Source organism: Cataglyphis hispanica, chromosome 17 (assembly GCF_021464435.1).
Source record: "Cataglyphis hispanica isolate Lineage 1 chromosome 17, ULB_Chis1_1.0, whole genome shotgun sequence".
NCBI lineage: Eukaryota > Metazoa > Arthropoda > Insecta > Hymenoptera > Formicidae > Cataglyphis > Cataglyphis hispanica.
In genome coordinates, this window is record NC_065970.1 from 103,404 (window position 1) to 118,158 (window position 14,755).

The following is a 14,755-nucleotide window of genomic DNA, read 5'->3' on the forward strand; positions in this document are numbered from 1 at the left end:
AAATTGTAATTAAGCCATCATAATTAATTTAGTGATTATTATAGTTAGCAGCAATATTACGTGATTACTAACGGTGTGGTACTTGTGTAAATAATCTCTATTAGGACTATGATGCGATTTTGGAGTAGATCGACCACTCAATGGTGGCGATGCTCGTTCGAGGCTTCGCCCTCTCGCTAACAGATTCATATGCTCAAGACTGCCGACACGAGATTCTAATTCTTCTGCACGCGCTTCCGTACTTTGTTTTTCTTCCTATAAAATTAAACTAAATTCGAAATGCGTACAAAATCACAGAGTAAGTAATAAAATGTATAACAAAAAAGTGTATGTATAACAAAAATATGTATATATGTTTATGATTAATTTCTTGATTCTAGTAAAAGTTAATTTTTCCTTAAAAGCAAGCACAATTTCTTTCTACGTACATTTAGTTATCAAAAAATTCTCCAATTTTCAATCGCTTAGAATTTAAAAACTATATTATAGTTCTTTGATTTCTGTTAATAAAAGCTCAATACTATACTTTATACAAAAACAAATAAGTTTATACAAGCAAAAAGTGATACGGCAAATATGTGATTTATTTTATTTTACATTCTATTTTAATTGCTTCATATTAATATTCAGAATTTAATTTGCGTAAAATATATTCATATATCAAAATATTTATTTACCTGAATTAATCTAATTTCCTTATTAATAGCATCCAATTGTTCTTGCAGCATCAATGCCAATGTTTGAGCATCTGTATGTCCTGTAGGGCTAATTACATCAGCCGCACAACTGAAAATACTTTCATTATCTCCATCACCTTCCGCATCGCTCGATACATCAAACGCTTGTTGAACGTTGGCAAGTACGTGCGCTTGTTGCAGTTTTTCCCATTCCTGCTCCGCCAAAGTTCGTGCCACATAATTCTAAAGAGCGTCAATTCATGTTACACATTTGTTTTCAGATATGTGTAATTAATAAATAATTTTTATATTTTGATACAAGAGATGTGGCACCTTTGATGAATCTTCATCGATAGATCGTTTACCTCCTCTTCTAGGCAATGAATGTGTATCAAAACTGCTATGACTTGCGCTCCTTGAGAAAGAGGCTGGATCTACAGCATTTGGAGATAAACTTCTCGTCAAGGCATCCGTTTGCTGAATATTAAATGCAATTTCCTGCTGGAGCATCTGTCTTTTAACATTGTCAATTTCTAAGCGTGCTTTCCCTAATTCCTTAACAATTTCAGTCTTTTCATTTTGCAGATCTTCCGCTATCTTCCTTGTTTTTTCTAGTTCCTGAGTAAGCGCATTCTTCTCTTCCAACGCGTGCATCCTTTCTTTCAAATGAACTTGCAATCTTTCATTAGATTCTAAACAGAAATTTAAACTCTTAGAGCATTTCATGTAGAATTCTTTATATATCATACGATATATATATATGATACACACGCGCGCGCACGCACGCACGCACGCACGCACGCACGCACGCACGCACGCACGCGCACACACACACACACACACACACACACACACACACACACACACACACACATATATATATATATTTTTATAGCATATTGAATAGCCATTATAAAAACAAGTAAATAGGATGAGACATCTTTAAATATATCTCCTGTTTTTGAATATATATATAAGGAAGTGTTATCCACAAAAAAGTGGTACAATTTATAATAAGAAAGAGATAACTATAGTAAATAATAGAAAAAATATTTGAAGCAGCATATACAAGCATAAATAACTGCGTAAAAGTCAAAATATAAAGGAAATATTGGGAAAAAATTACCAGATAAAAGTTTATCAACGGTTGTGCTAAGACGCGTATTATGTTCTTCATTCATCTTAAGCCGTTGATTAACGCGCATAACTTCCGCATTTTTTTCTTCCAATTGAGCCTCCAGCCTTTGGATTCTATCTTCCGCGCTACCATGCCTCTCCTGAGCCTGCTTAAATGTTTTACATAATTAAAATTATCTATTATAAATCAATTGATTTTATGATGTTCTCGACTTTCTCTCTATTATAATGATACATCTATTTTTATGAAATCGATCTTTAAAAAATTATTCTTTTATCACATTAATAAATTTTGATATAAATATCAATATTTCATAATTATAATTAGAATCTTACAAAACATTACATCAAAATGTAATTGAAGGTAATTAATAAATACACACATAATTTATTAATTTGTAAATTTCTCGATATAATTATCCTAATATTCCTGTATAATCTAAATAAGACATTCTAGAATGGAAACACAGCAAGAAGAGAGCGTTATATCCAGATGAGCAAAAAGAAAGAAGTGAGAGTGAATAAACACTCGCACGCACTCACGCATACATACATACATATTATATTAATAAACGTTCAACAATGAAATTGTTCACACTATTCATAAACTATAAATGATGATATTTGAAACATATCCGTCACTTGCAAAAGTAATAGATATTGTACAGACCAAGTTGATTTCCACTATTCACACATGCTGCATTGTATCAGTTTGCAAATCATATAAAATAGAATGTAATTAATTTTTAAAAATAAAGAAATTATTTAAATTCTCTATCTTATAGAAAATAAATTGAATCTGTAAGTTTAGCTATTATATTTCTATCAAACAATTTGTGCATTTTAGCGTAAATTGTTGTAAAAACACACAGCAATACATAAAAATATTCGATCTGTATTGTGTATATATAAATTGAATGCTATTATTATGTATCATACATGTGTATGCATAGAGTATAATAATATAAAACACATGGAGCAATATTAAATTATTTTTAGTGTATCTGAAATCAACTCAAATATAATCAGAGCACTTTATGATAATAATGCGTATTAAGAAAGCTTTCTAGACACAAATCTTATCTCAGAAATGTTAAAGTGCAGAGGAATAAAAAAAAAGAGGGAAAGTTAACGAGATGTGACGTGACATGATTCCCCTGCGTACCTGGTTGGGCCTCCTCACCTGCGTCAGAGCCTCCATCCTCTGTTTTAATTGCTCTTCCATTTCTGGTAATTTAGCATATTGAGCTAATTTCTGTTCCGCAAGTTCTAATTTCTCTTGTATGGCAGCGATTTTCTCCTCTTGGAGCTTGAATAACATTATATATTCAATTAATCATAAGATCATATACACATATACAACTATAATAAAGATATAATGTGAGGTTTAATCAAACTACCTTTAATTGAGCTTTTTTATGCTGCAACTCCTGCTCCAACTTTTCATTAAGGTCATGAAGGCTAGTGGATTCCCGTTGAGCATTGAGATATCGTTTTTCTAGAGTCGCTATTCGCTCCTCTTGATCCTCTTTTTGCGCTGCATTCTCCCGCAGATCTCTTTGTAATTTGAGGCCTGCTTCCTGTGCCTTTAGGAGATCCTTCTGTGTTTTTGACAGCGTTTCTTCCAATTCAGCAACACGTCCGCTTAGTTCCGCTACTCGTCGCTGCCACGTACTTAATTCCGAACTCTATAATAATATTTGCAATACTTTATATTGATTATACCAATTATCAAAGAAACTATTTTAAACAGCTCGTGTAGAGATCCAAGATATGCAAAACTCTTCGTCATAATTAAATCTTACGACAATTATTCTATATGACGTTACAAGACGTTACTAATTCAGGAAGGTTTCTCATGTGCGTATATTTATAGATGTATAAATTTATCCATTGTTTATAATATTTGTTCTGCATTTCTCACATTAAGAAAACAGTAAAGCTTTTTGAACATAAAAAAATATTGATTTAAATAAAAATCCATATTTAATCACTTAATCATGCAATTACAAAACAATATTTAACATGAATATTTATTGCTCATTCCATAGCATGCCATAGACATCATTAAAAATATGATATTAACAAATATATCGAGAAAGATATTTTCTTTAAATATGTGTTACAGTATTAACAATTAAATGTTTGATGTTAATTTAAATTACATATTTAATTCTCGATCCATCATCAGGCATAAACAAATCTAGGCATAGACAGATTCAACGTATAAAGTATCTGAAAAAAACCAGACATCTTTTTAATGATAAACTTTTTCACAAATTTGAAACCAATTTTTATCAGCAAAAATGTTGAAAAAAAAATTGTCATTTATGGCAATTTTTATAAATCTTTACGACTCTAGCAATAAATATAAAATTATAATTCTACATTAGAATAAATCTCTCTCTAAAAGTAATAAAAGTGTATATAAATAGTTTTGTCATTCATTTGTAAAGTTCTTCTTTTTCAATCGCTTATAACTTGAAAATATATTGATGCTTTGACATTTTTGCTGAAAAAGAAATTAATTACAAAAAAAGTCTATCGTTCATAAAATACTCACGATCTTTTTAAGACACTCTACGTAAATAAATATGCGTATACAATCGTGTGTTAATAATTTAACAAAAAATAATTCTATGCGATAATTCTATATAAATAATTTTATTTCTTACAAGTCGGGAATCAAAAATCTATACCGTATACTTTATTTACAAAGAAATTTTCACATGCCCCCTATAACAAAGTAAACATGTAATGAGATGTACGTTAAGTGTTTTTTAAAATTATTTTTAATAAAATAAAAAATTTCTTACAAAATGTAATAATACAAGCTAATAGAAAATCTATATAATGAAAATATACTTATTATAATTATATATCGAAATAGTCCATGATAAATATTGTTTAGTATTTTTCCTATTTTATTCACACATTTTATGCTCAATATTGTGCATAAAGGGAATAATTCATGCAAAATTAAAAATAATCGAACATAATATTCGTTGTGTGTGTGTTTTTGTGTGTGATTAAAAAAAAAATAGGAATGTGTTTATAACGATAAGACAATGAAGATTAATCGTAATCTTTACATATATATTTGCATACAGAGATGGGAAACTACCTGACGTTTTGTGACTGTTGCATTTTTCTAGCCATTTTTCGCCATATAATACTAATTCGTACCTGCTTGTCGAGAGTGGCTTGTAAGTCTGTTACTCGTACTGCTGAGTCCTGCTCGGCGAAATCGAGACTTCCATTGCTCAGCCTACTGCCGACTTCAGCGGACTTCTCTGTACCTGGTTTTTGTACCGGTTGTTGTTGCTGCTGCGATTGATGTTGTTGGTGCTGCTGGCTCGTTGTCTGCTGAATCTCATTCTGCCCGATCACAACACTACATTCAGAATGCCTCGCTCGCATTGCCTGTCCTGCATCGCCGCACACTTTCCAAAAAACTACGTATACACAACTACGCGAATGTACGACTATCATGCACGACACTATGATAGATACATTCGTATAAATGCGCGAATCGATGAGTTAAAAATAAAAAAGAAATAACTTTATCATTTATCATCTGAGATATAAGTATACTGCGCATCAATGATTCGTTCCCTGAGGTAAGGAAGGTACATAAAATGACATCAATGAGGCTATGGATATACTTCTATCCATCATAGTCTCATTGGTGTACCCTCTTTTGTGTACCCTTCTTACTTCAGAGAACGAATCATTGACACGCATTATATACTTTTAATGTTATTTTGAAAAGTAAATACGTAGATGATGAACGGTCATGGTCACATTATGTGTCATTTTATATAATTTTTAATATTTTTTTTACGATATAAAACATGGAAAATGTTGCAATGTAATTATTAATATTTTTCTATGATACGAAACATGAAAAATGTTGCAATGAAATGATAAAATGAGAAAGATATATAATTTTAAAATTACAGTATAATTTTTATTACAAAATTAAAGCGACAAAAGAATTCATTGATACTAAATATTAAAAGAGATTGATTGTATTACCGATAACCTGGTTTTTTCGATTCACATCTTTCAAACAAACTAGAAGCTTTTGATACAGACTTCGACAAGTAAAAAAAAAAAAGTTCTAAACGTCAACAAATAGGCAGGATAATGAGAAAGGGAGGCTTATGCTAAATGTGAGAAACATGCAAAGTGAGAAAAAGTTCCACAGATGCATTTCACAACTTTTAAACAGATTTTAAACATTTTCATTTATCCATGATTGGTGCGAGATATGAAAGCGATGTGTTTATGTGAATATTTGTGAATGCTTGTGCACATATGTTTGATTAAAAAATCTCATTGACAAATTTGTTTTTAATACCTTATTCTGTTGCTGACCTTCGTCCGCCTGTCCATTCTCTTTGGGCCTATCTTCTATAGCTTTTGGTGGATGACCGCTTACTTTATACTGCTGGAGCTGCAACCACACGATCACATTAACGATGGCGATAACGGTCGCGGTGTCGGTCAGTCATTTTACATTTTGCTTCTTCTTTCTTTCTTCCGAAAAAAAAACCATTTTGATATGCATTTATGCGATTTTAAAGTTTCAATTAAATTATTTCCTGAATCTTTTAATTTAATAAAATGCAAAACTCACTTCCTCTTTGGTATGGGCTAGTTCTTCCTCAAGACTCGTATTTCTTTCGAGGGCCACGCGCAAACGTTCACGTACCTAAAAATTCAGCAGCAACATTAATTCTTCATATTGTCTACATGTCTACATATACATATACACATATTTTTGGTAAAAATAATTGAAATTTTAAACAAATAATAATGAGGCATCTCAATGTTGATTTAAAACACCCTCTTGCTTTTTATCGAAAAGGACTCAATGCATACAAGCGGCAAGATATATTTATTTGATATATATTTAAACAACACACATATTCGCGCGCGCACAACACACACAACACAAGTACAATGATATAATGCAATATATAACGTAATATTATCGTACGTATGTAGATGTGCATTATCATCTCGTATATTGATTAAACACGCGGCACATTAATACGATCGTAAGCAAAAAGATTTTTTTGCAGCTTGAGCATGTATAAACCGATCATGAGATGAAAATAATAAATCAAGTGTCATCACACTATGAATGTGATGCGTTTCTATTTTATTCGCTTATAATTTCGTCAAACTTCTTTGCGCATATAACTAAATTAAATCAATCGTTATATTCAATCATCTTTTTAAAGTATTTTATATTTTCTCTCATACATGAAAAAGAGACATTTAGAAATAAATTATTCTTGATTTGTGATAAACCGCAATATCAGATAACGTAAAAGACAGATGGAGACAAATCAGCAATATCAGATAGAATGACATGTATACCTTTTCATCCAAAGCCTTGTGATGCTCGAAAAGGCTTTTCAAAGCTTTGAGTACCTCTACCTCCGACGACACCCCGGATTGTGCGGCGGCTTGACGTTTCACAACTGTCATCCTGAGCGACCGTTCGTGTCGTGATACTAAACACTCCAAATGTTCGAGCAAGAGCTACAAGCAACGATAAATTACATTACATTAATCGAGTCTCGTCGATTAAAGGTCTTAATTTTTATTTATTGTTATATTTATAATTACTCATTATAGCTATGTGTTTAAAAAATTTTTTAATTACATTTATTTATCAGAAAAAAATAATTAAAGAATTTAGAAGATTTCATCAGGTTGTAAAGAATTGAAAAAATAGAAAACTTTGGCTACACACGCGTGTGTTGTTTCGTTCTGCCTTTAATTCGGAAATCTCCTCTTCTCTTTCCAAGATACTCTCTCGTGCCGCTGCCAATTCTTTTGTCAGCTGGGAGAATTCCTACACAAAAATATATATAAAACACATGTTAGTATTGCATAAATGGAAAATAATAATACGACTATTATCGGATATTTTAATTGCGCGAAAATAATTGCGGCTTGTATCATTTTTACTTATCAACATTGCAATTCTCTTAACTCTATTAAAATCCATTCAATTCTTGATAAACAAGTCAATATAAAATATAAATAAGACGGTTTTGAATCGATTTTTCCTTTGAGAAAATATTTATAGTTTTTGTGTTACAAATGATTGAAATTTAATTAAATCTTTTTAAAAACTAAGTTTTAGATTATATTGTATAAACAAATATATAATATAATCAATTTAATCAATTTAAAGTCGATTTTATTTTGATACACAACTCTAATTAATAATTGAAAAGAGTTAGCAAAATATGTACATATAAGTAACGTTGAAGAAAAGTTGCACTAAACAATAATCTCCTTTGATATTTTCATTAGGAAAAAAATTGTCTCAAAATTAATTAAGAAAAAACTAGAGTTTAAAAGAAAAAAAAAACTCCTTGTGTAAAAAGAAGAAGAACGTTCCTAATAATCACCTGCAATAGTACACAATGAATAGTGCAAATATATTTCTTCGCATTGTTGGATGCTGGCAGTCCTCAATTGCTAGCATCCAAAACTGTGGAGTCTGTTCAACAAGATATGTCTGTGTCATGAAAAAATCCTCACCAATATTCTTGAACAACGATAATGGGACGAATATTTATGTTTCAATTAAGATACTCTTCCATATGTTTGGCTTTCGTCCGAAATTAGGATCGTTTAAACGATTTATACCACTCGAATGATTAACTATATCGCAACTCAAATATTTGACATTTTGATCCGACTTCTCCGAGATGTCAAATATTTGATTCTCAAATCGAATGTAATTGTCAAATATCTTAATTTCTTCATTTATGTTTTTCTTTCGTACAATTAACGATTTTATTATTCGATAATATAATAGTATTCACAAGTGTGCTTCGCATTTAAAATTGTATTCCCAATCTCTTTAAACATTTTTATCTATCATCGGTTGTCAAAAAATGTCAACGTTACGCAAATTTAAATGCGATCTTGTCGCGTCAATTAAAAAGATCGATGTTAATCGTGAAAATTATCAATGTTGTTTAAACGTTACGCATATCAGTAAAAGAAAGGGAGAAAGAGAGATACTAATTGTGATTTAGCGAAAACCAAACTTGATTGTTGTATATTATAAATAAACGCATCGAATACGATCAGCCTTGAGAGTATTGTCGATTCGAGAGAAGAATCAATTTGAGATAAAATAGCCGCGACCTCAAGATGACCCAAATGAACTTTCGATGGTAAAAATATGTTGTAATCTGGCATACGAGAAAATATTATATAGATCAGTGGATTACAAGAAAAAAAATTGGAAAAAAAAATTATTATAATTATTATAATTCATGAACAAATTTGATATATTAAATCTCGACATTTATTCTAGAAAATTTTCTGAATAAAAAAAAAAACAGAATGATACACAAAGGGAGAGAAAGTTGGTTTTTTTAAACACCAAAGAAATCTGTAAATCAGAATTCATTTGCAAACAAGTTCTTCAATGAAAATTTTTCTTGTCAAACGATAAATTTGCTTTAATTGTGAAAAACTCGCAATAAAGATATATCTCTGGCATCAAACGATCTTAGAAAGAACGGTCCCGAACGAAACCGCATGACAATTAAATATATATAAATGGAATATATTGCAGACAGTCTGTAGACAGTTCGTGAATACTGACATATAATCCACAAACGGTCATTAAACGGTTATAAATATACATATACTATGTATATTAAAAAAAAAAAAAAATAATAATTTTTATAATATTCGTGGAGGTGATGCAATTGATATTTGTATCGCAAGAAATATTTTAATGCAAAAAACATACTTATAGATACATATATTGAGTAAAAAAAGTATTTAATAATTGACCTAGATGTATAGATAGCTCAAGTCTATAAATATCTATACGCTATTTAAGCAACAGTTTATCAGTAACTTATATACAATATTCAGAAGTAAACACTATAATAATGTTTTTATTCACACTAAGTATTTACACGTGGAAATAAATTTCTATTTTGTCTAAAATGTTGAAAATTGTCAAAATCTTTGATGCTTAAAAAGATATTTGTGAGAATTCAACACACACATACACATCTCTATAAATATAAATAACTTGATTACTTTGTTAACTGCAAAAAATAAGTTATTTATAAAATATCAATGCATTGTAATAATTGTAATTTTTAAATTCCTTGTCTTTTCCGAAAACAAAATTTCGTGCAATTCAAAAAGATCTTACTTAGTGAGTATTTTCCACTTATCATTGCTAGCGTTATGCTTTTTGCTTTTCTGTAATCTCAAAATAACTTTTATACAAACTTTTTCTTACATCTTGGAATGCAGAATATATAGTAGCAAAAAAGGAAACATCAATTATAGAGAGAATTACAATATAAGTGTTTTGAGTATAAAAAGTTATATCATGCATATGCCAAGGATTGTAAATAGAATGTTAGAATGCAGGAAAGCACATCGCATGACGATAAACCGATAGTAGGTATTCTATTTCGGTGTTAATCATGTCCCAACACATGTTTGCCATAATTGGCAAACCTAACCACATAGGAATTATAGTTGGATACTGAATGTGTGTTTCCCACACAACCGCACGCGTGTATTGCGGATTAGGAGAACTATGCAACGATCGTTACGCATACTCTCCGCATCTCTATTATTCGAGTGTACATCAACACTTATTTTGTCGCATTTACTATACAACATGAAATCATGACGCGATATATCGATATAAAAAAATAATAGCAATCGAGTGCGGAAAAAAGATTAGATATTAATCCCTGTTATACATTTTTAAAATAACTTTTTACATAAAATTTTCTGTAAGACTTTAATTATTTTAATAAAATTTTTTTCGCTTATATTTGTTCGTCATCATTTGTATTTTTCATTCATTGTTCATTTGATTTGAGGCTTGAGATATCTGAAAAATACTGAAATAAATTACACAAATATAGATAGTAGAAATCTCTAACAAATTATTTGCGCAATACAGCGTTCGGTGAAAACAAGGTAATTATCTATAAATGAAGAATAATGTAAAAAGTCATCAACGGGGAAAAGCAAAAGAACAACGATGCGATCGATGAAATGTGCATTTCGTATCTCATTATCAATTATCTCATTATTCAATCGTTATTGCATGTCAGCTTTATTCGTATATGCGTGGATTTAATTAAACGCACAATCGAAACAATGTCAAAGTCAAAGTTAAATGATATAATAATTTCTATATTTCAGAGAATTTTTAATTCCTTAGGTGCTTGTAAGTAAAAATAAGATATTTGTAAAGAATGAATTAGTGTAAATATGTGATCAAAGCGAAACTTGCCTTCCAAATATAAAATTGATAAATTGTACACTGAATAAAATGCTTGACGATACTTTAAAACGATATTGTATAAACACTGCCGGAAAAAAATTATCTGGCATGCCGAAATCATTCAATTTTCTTACATAAAAATTAAAACATATAAAAAAGTATAATTATTGCATTTTATATGACAATTACATGATCGTATGTATATATTTTTCGCCGTGGACAATGTCCCGAATTAAAATAGTGGGAAAGATTCGCATATCAATCCTCGTGCGATATTTTCACTATATCTTTCGTTTCCTTCTCTACATCAGAGATAGATGTATCTAGTTTTTTATTAATTAAGTAGACGCGCCAGATGTAACAGCGATGAGAGAAAAATGGATAATACGCATATACGTATGTATATACTACTCGTACGTATACATGTACGTTACGTACTACCGTTCGCTTTCGTCGACATCATTATCGTTGATTGCCATTGCATCGACGCTACGGTTCTTTAATCAAATGGCATTCAACCAAGAGAAAGTGTCTGCCCACGCGTTTCTCCTACGGCCATTATCATGACAGATTACACATTTCGTGTCGCACTTAATCGCGCGCTATGCGAATAAAAAAAGTATAATTCAATTTTGCAAGTCTTATCACGGAATCAAATAACTCGTGCAAAAAATCTTGATAGCGTAATAAGGGAGTAATAAGGGAATATATATTTGATATATTATTTACCGTTTTATATTAATTTCTTTCAACATTTGTTTTTATATGTTTCCGAGAAATGTATATTCGTATAATTAATTTTCTTTTTTTTTTTTTTTTAGTTTTTTATAATCTTGTTGCAATTGCCCGTTTGATATGACGTGAAGCAAAATGACATGCGTCACTCTACATCAGTCTACAACTAATTTTCATGACTGAATGCCTAAAGCATTCGCATAGTTTTCACAATTCAACTCTATCGTATGTATAAACGCACGCACATTCCGATGTATGTAATACACAGATATAATATGATAATGGAATTTTTTAGATTCCTTCTGAGAGTGACTTCATCACTCTAAGACTTGGTATAAATTATCATTGAATCGCAATCGAAGCGAGGCGTTATTGATTCGCATCAATTCGTGAGATGTAAAGTTTCTAGAAGTGGTAATATATTTGTACACCAGATGGAAAGCCATCAGGGCTTGATATCGTGGCTACACCGTAAATACACTCGGCAATATTTCCCTTTCATCAAAGACAATTCGATGCAAATTTAAACTTGTCAGCCGTAAGGACATATTTACAGATATATTCTTTTTCCTCGTGAATTATATTCGATTCTATTAACGCTTGTCATAATTGATTAAAAAATTACCTATCATTAATTATATATAGCCAATTTTAATATACGTACATCCAACATCTAGCATATGAATATCAATCCGATGTAAATGATGCCCGCAACTGCTGTCCATTAACTGTTTACAAATAATATGTACAATATTTTTTGCATTCACAATTATATCAATCAATACGCTAACAGTAAGATCATCATCCAGTTAAAACGCTTCTTCTATAGGCTACGGTGCGGGTAAGTAGAAAACTACATACGATATACTATAACCAGCTCCCCGATCGCGAGTAGTGTGTAAAAGGCGAAGTTCATTCATGCGCTGGTAAACGGATAGGTGGGGTGGATATTGATCGACTTAAGCGCGTGCACCCGGTACATTGCACTCGTTCGCTTGTGTGCTTGTTATTTCGCAAATTTTTGTCCCTTCAACTACAATGAATGTGATTTCTTCCTCATTTCGTGTCTCTCTCTCTCTCTCTCCCTTTCTTTTTCTCAATTCAGTTATTCGATGCAATTTAATTATATGCGTACAACATGATATATTATATGATCCTGTTCCCCGATTATTACTAGCTAAGACACACATTTTATTTTATAATATATTTTTTACATGACAAAACAAAACATATGACAAAACAAGTTTTTTTCACATACACGATTCTTTTTTTTAAAGAAATCTAAAACAATATCAAATAGTATCCTGTTTGAAACGAAACTTGATAAAAGATAAAAATCTTTGTATCAACTTAATTAAACTGTTAAATATGAAAAAAAATAAATATGAAAAAAAATAAAAGTTGACCGTTTTTTATCAATTTTCGCGCTTAATAATTCTAACGTAATGTCAAGTTTTAAATTCTAATACCATAATAATCAGCTGAATCATCACGTATCAAGCACAGAGCCTAGCATTTCTTAAAATTAGAAAATCTAGCATCATAAATGTCGCATGGTCGATTCTATCAAAATAAAATTTATTCAAAATATTTCGGCCAACAGAATCGTCTCCTCGCGAGAGCAAGAACATTCTGAATTGCAAGAAAATACATGTTGTAATCTTAATTCTTTACTTAATAAAAAAAATCTAATGTTTACTTACAATTCAAATAAAGCACACACTCGTGCGTCTTTCGTCGCCTCGCAATAGTTTTACTACTTTATTTTATGTATTTTAACATGTCCAATTTTTCACCTTTTTCATGAAATGATAATTAGCTATCGCATTAAATTTTAATATTTTCGTATATTGACTGTAGAAAGTTGAAAAGTTAGCGACACCGATCATTCCTCTCTGCATATAAGAACAAGTCATGTGCTTCTTAAAAAATTAAAATCTCGTGTAAAATATGCATATAAATCATTTTAAAAAAATATGTAAAATGTTTAAGAAGATAACTCGCTTTTAACATCAGTGAAATGCAAAATGTACTTTACATTTATTCAAAACTAATAGAATCGGAGAAATCGATAATACAGATTTTTTTTCACAATTTTTAGCGACAGCAAGAAGAATATCTAGAAATTGCATGTAATTATTGATCGTGTCCGAGAATGCTGCTCGCGTGCGAAAACTTCCGCTCTTTCGTCGCCAAAAGTATAAAAAAAAAAAATTATGCCGCGAACATATACAAAGAGAGTAAAAATTATATATGTATATAAATCTATTTTTATTCTTGAATATATTAATAAGATTTTTTTAAATATTTTATGCGTGTGGAGAGAATTTATAAAACATATATTTTCAAATAAAGAATTGCTAAAAACATAATATATACATATTATATCATAATAAAAATGATAAAATTAACCAAAAATAAAAAAAAATTAATATAAAAACTTTTTGATGATGACATTAATTACAGAAGTTAAAACGTTATTTTGAATTGTCATAATAGCATATTGTTTTCATCAATTGATGCAATTTTCTAATGTCATATCATTTATAATAAAATAAAGTTTAAGTAATAAAATATATGTACTAAAATATATTAATAAATATATTAAAACAATTTCTATTTATACAACTTTTTAAACGCAACGCGTTGAATTGGCGCTTTTGTTTATCTTTTTTTTTTTCTTTTTCTTTTTTTTTTGCTAGTTTGTTTAGCCTTCCTTATTCTTTACTTAATTATCAGGTTCTAAACTCTTCAGTATCGATATGCTAATAAGTAGAAACGTGCTAGTTGTTCGAATCCTTTAAACTCGTTGCTATTTGAACGAGTGTGAACGGGTGAGAACGGGTGCAACAGGTCTATGAAAAGATCAACACGATTTGTATTATTATAT

The 14,755-nt window shown here is 30.2% G+C and overlaps 1 protein-coding gene across 10 annotated transcripts in view; it reads right to left on the bottom strand.

The window, feature by feature from the left end:
* LOC126855764 (liprin-alpha-1) overlaps nucleotides 1-14,755 on the bottom strand; it is a 31,668-nt gene that overhangs the window by 12,876 nt on the left and 4,037 nt on the right. For 6 of the 10 annotated variants that reach the window (XM_050603667.1, XM_050603665.1, XM_050603664.1 and 3 more), the window contains exons 3-13: nucleotides 7,585-7,686; nucleotides 7,206-7,370; nucleotides 6,457-6,531; nucleotides 6,178-6,273; nucleotides 5,001-5,192; nucleotides 3,215-3,502; nucleotides 2,980-3,123; nucleotides 1,804-1,963; nucleotides 1,011-1,369; nucleotides 678-920; nucleotides 61-255 (exon numbers count right to left, since the gene is read on the bottom strand). In XM_050603667.1, the coding sequence (XP_050459624.1) occupies nucleotides 61-255; nucleotides 678-920; nucleotides 1,011-1,369; nucleotides 1,804-1,963; nucleotides 2,980-3,123; nucleotides 3,215-3,502; nucleotides 5,001-5,192; nucleotides 6,178-6,273; nucleotides 6,457-6,531; nucleotides 7,206-7,370; nucleotides 7,585-7,686 (2,019 nt within the window). The remainder of the gene's footprint in view (nucleotides 1-60; nucleotides 256-677; nucleotides 921-1,010; nucleotides 1,370-1,803; nucleotides 1,964-2,979; nucleotides 3,124-3,214; nucleotides 3,503-5,000; nucleotides 5,193-6,177; nucleotides 6,274-6,456; nucleotides 6,532-7,205; nucleotides 7,371-7,584; nucleotides 7,687-14,755) is intronic. The other 4 variants (XM_050603663.1, XM_050603662.1, XM_050603659.1 and 1 more) reach the window with 4 other exon arrangements.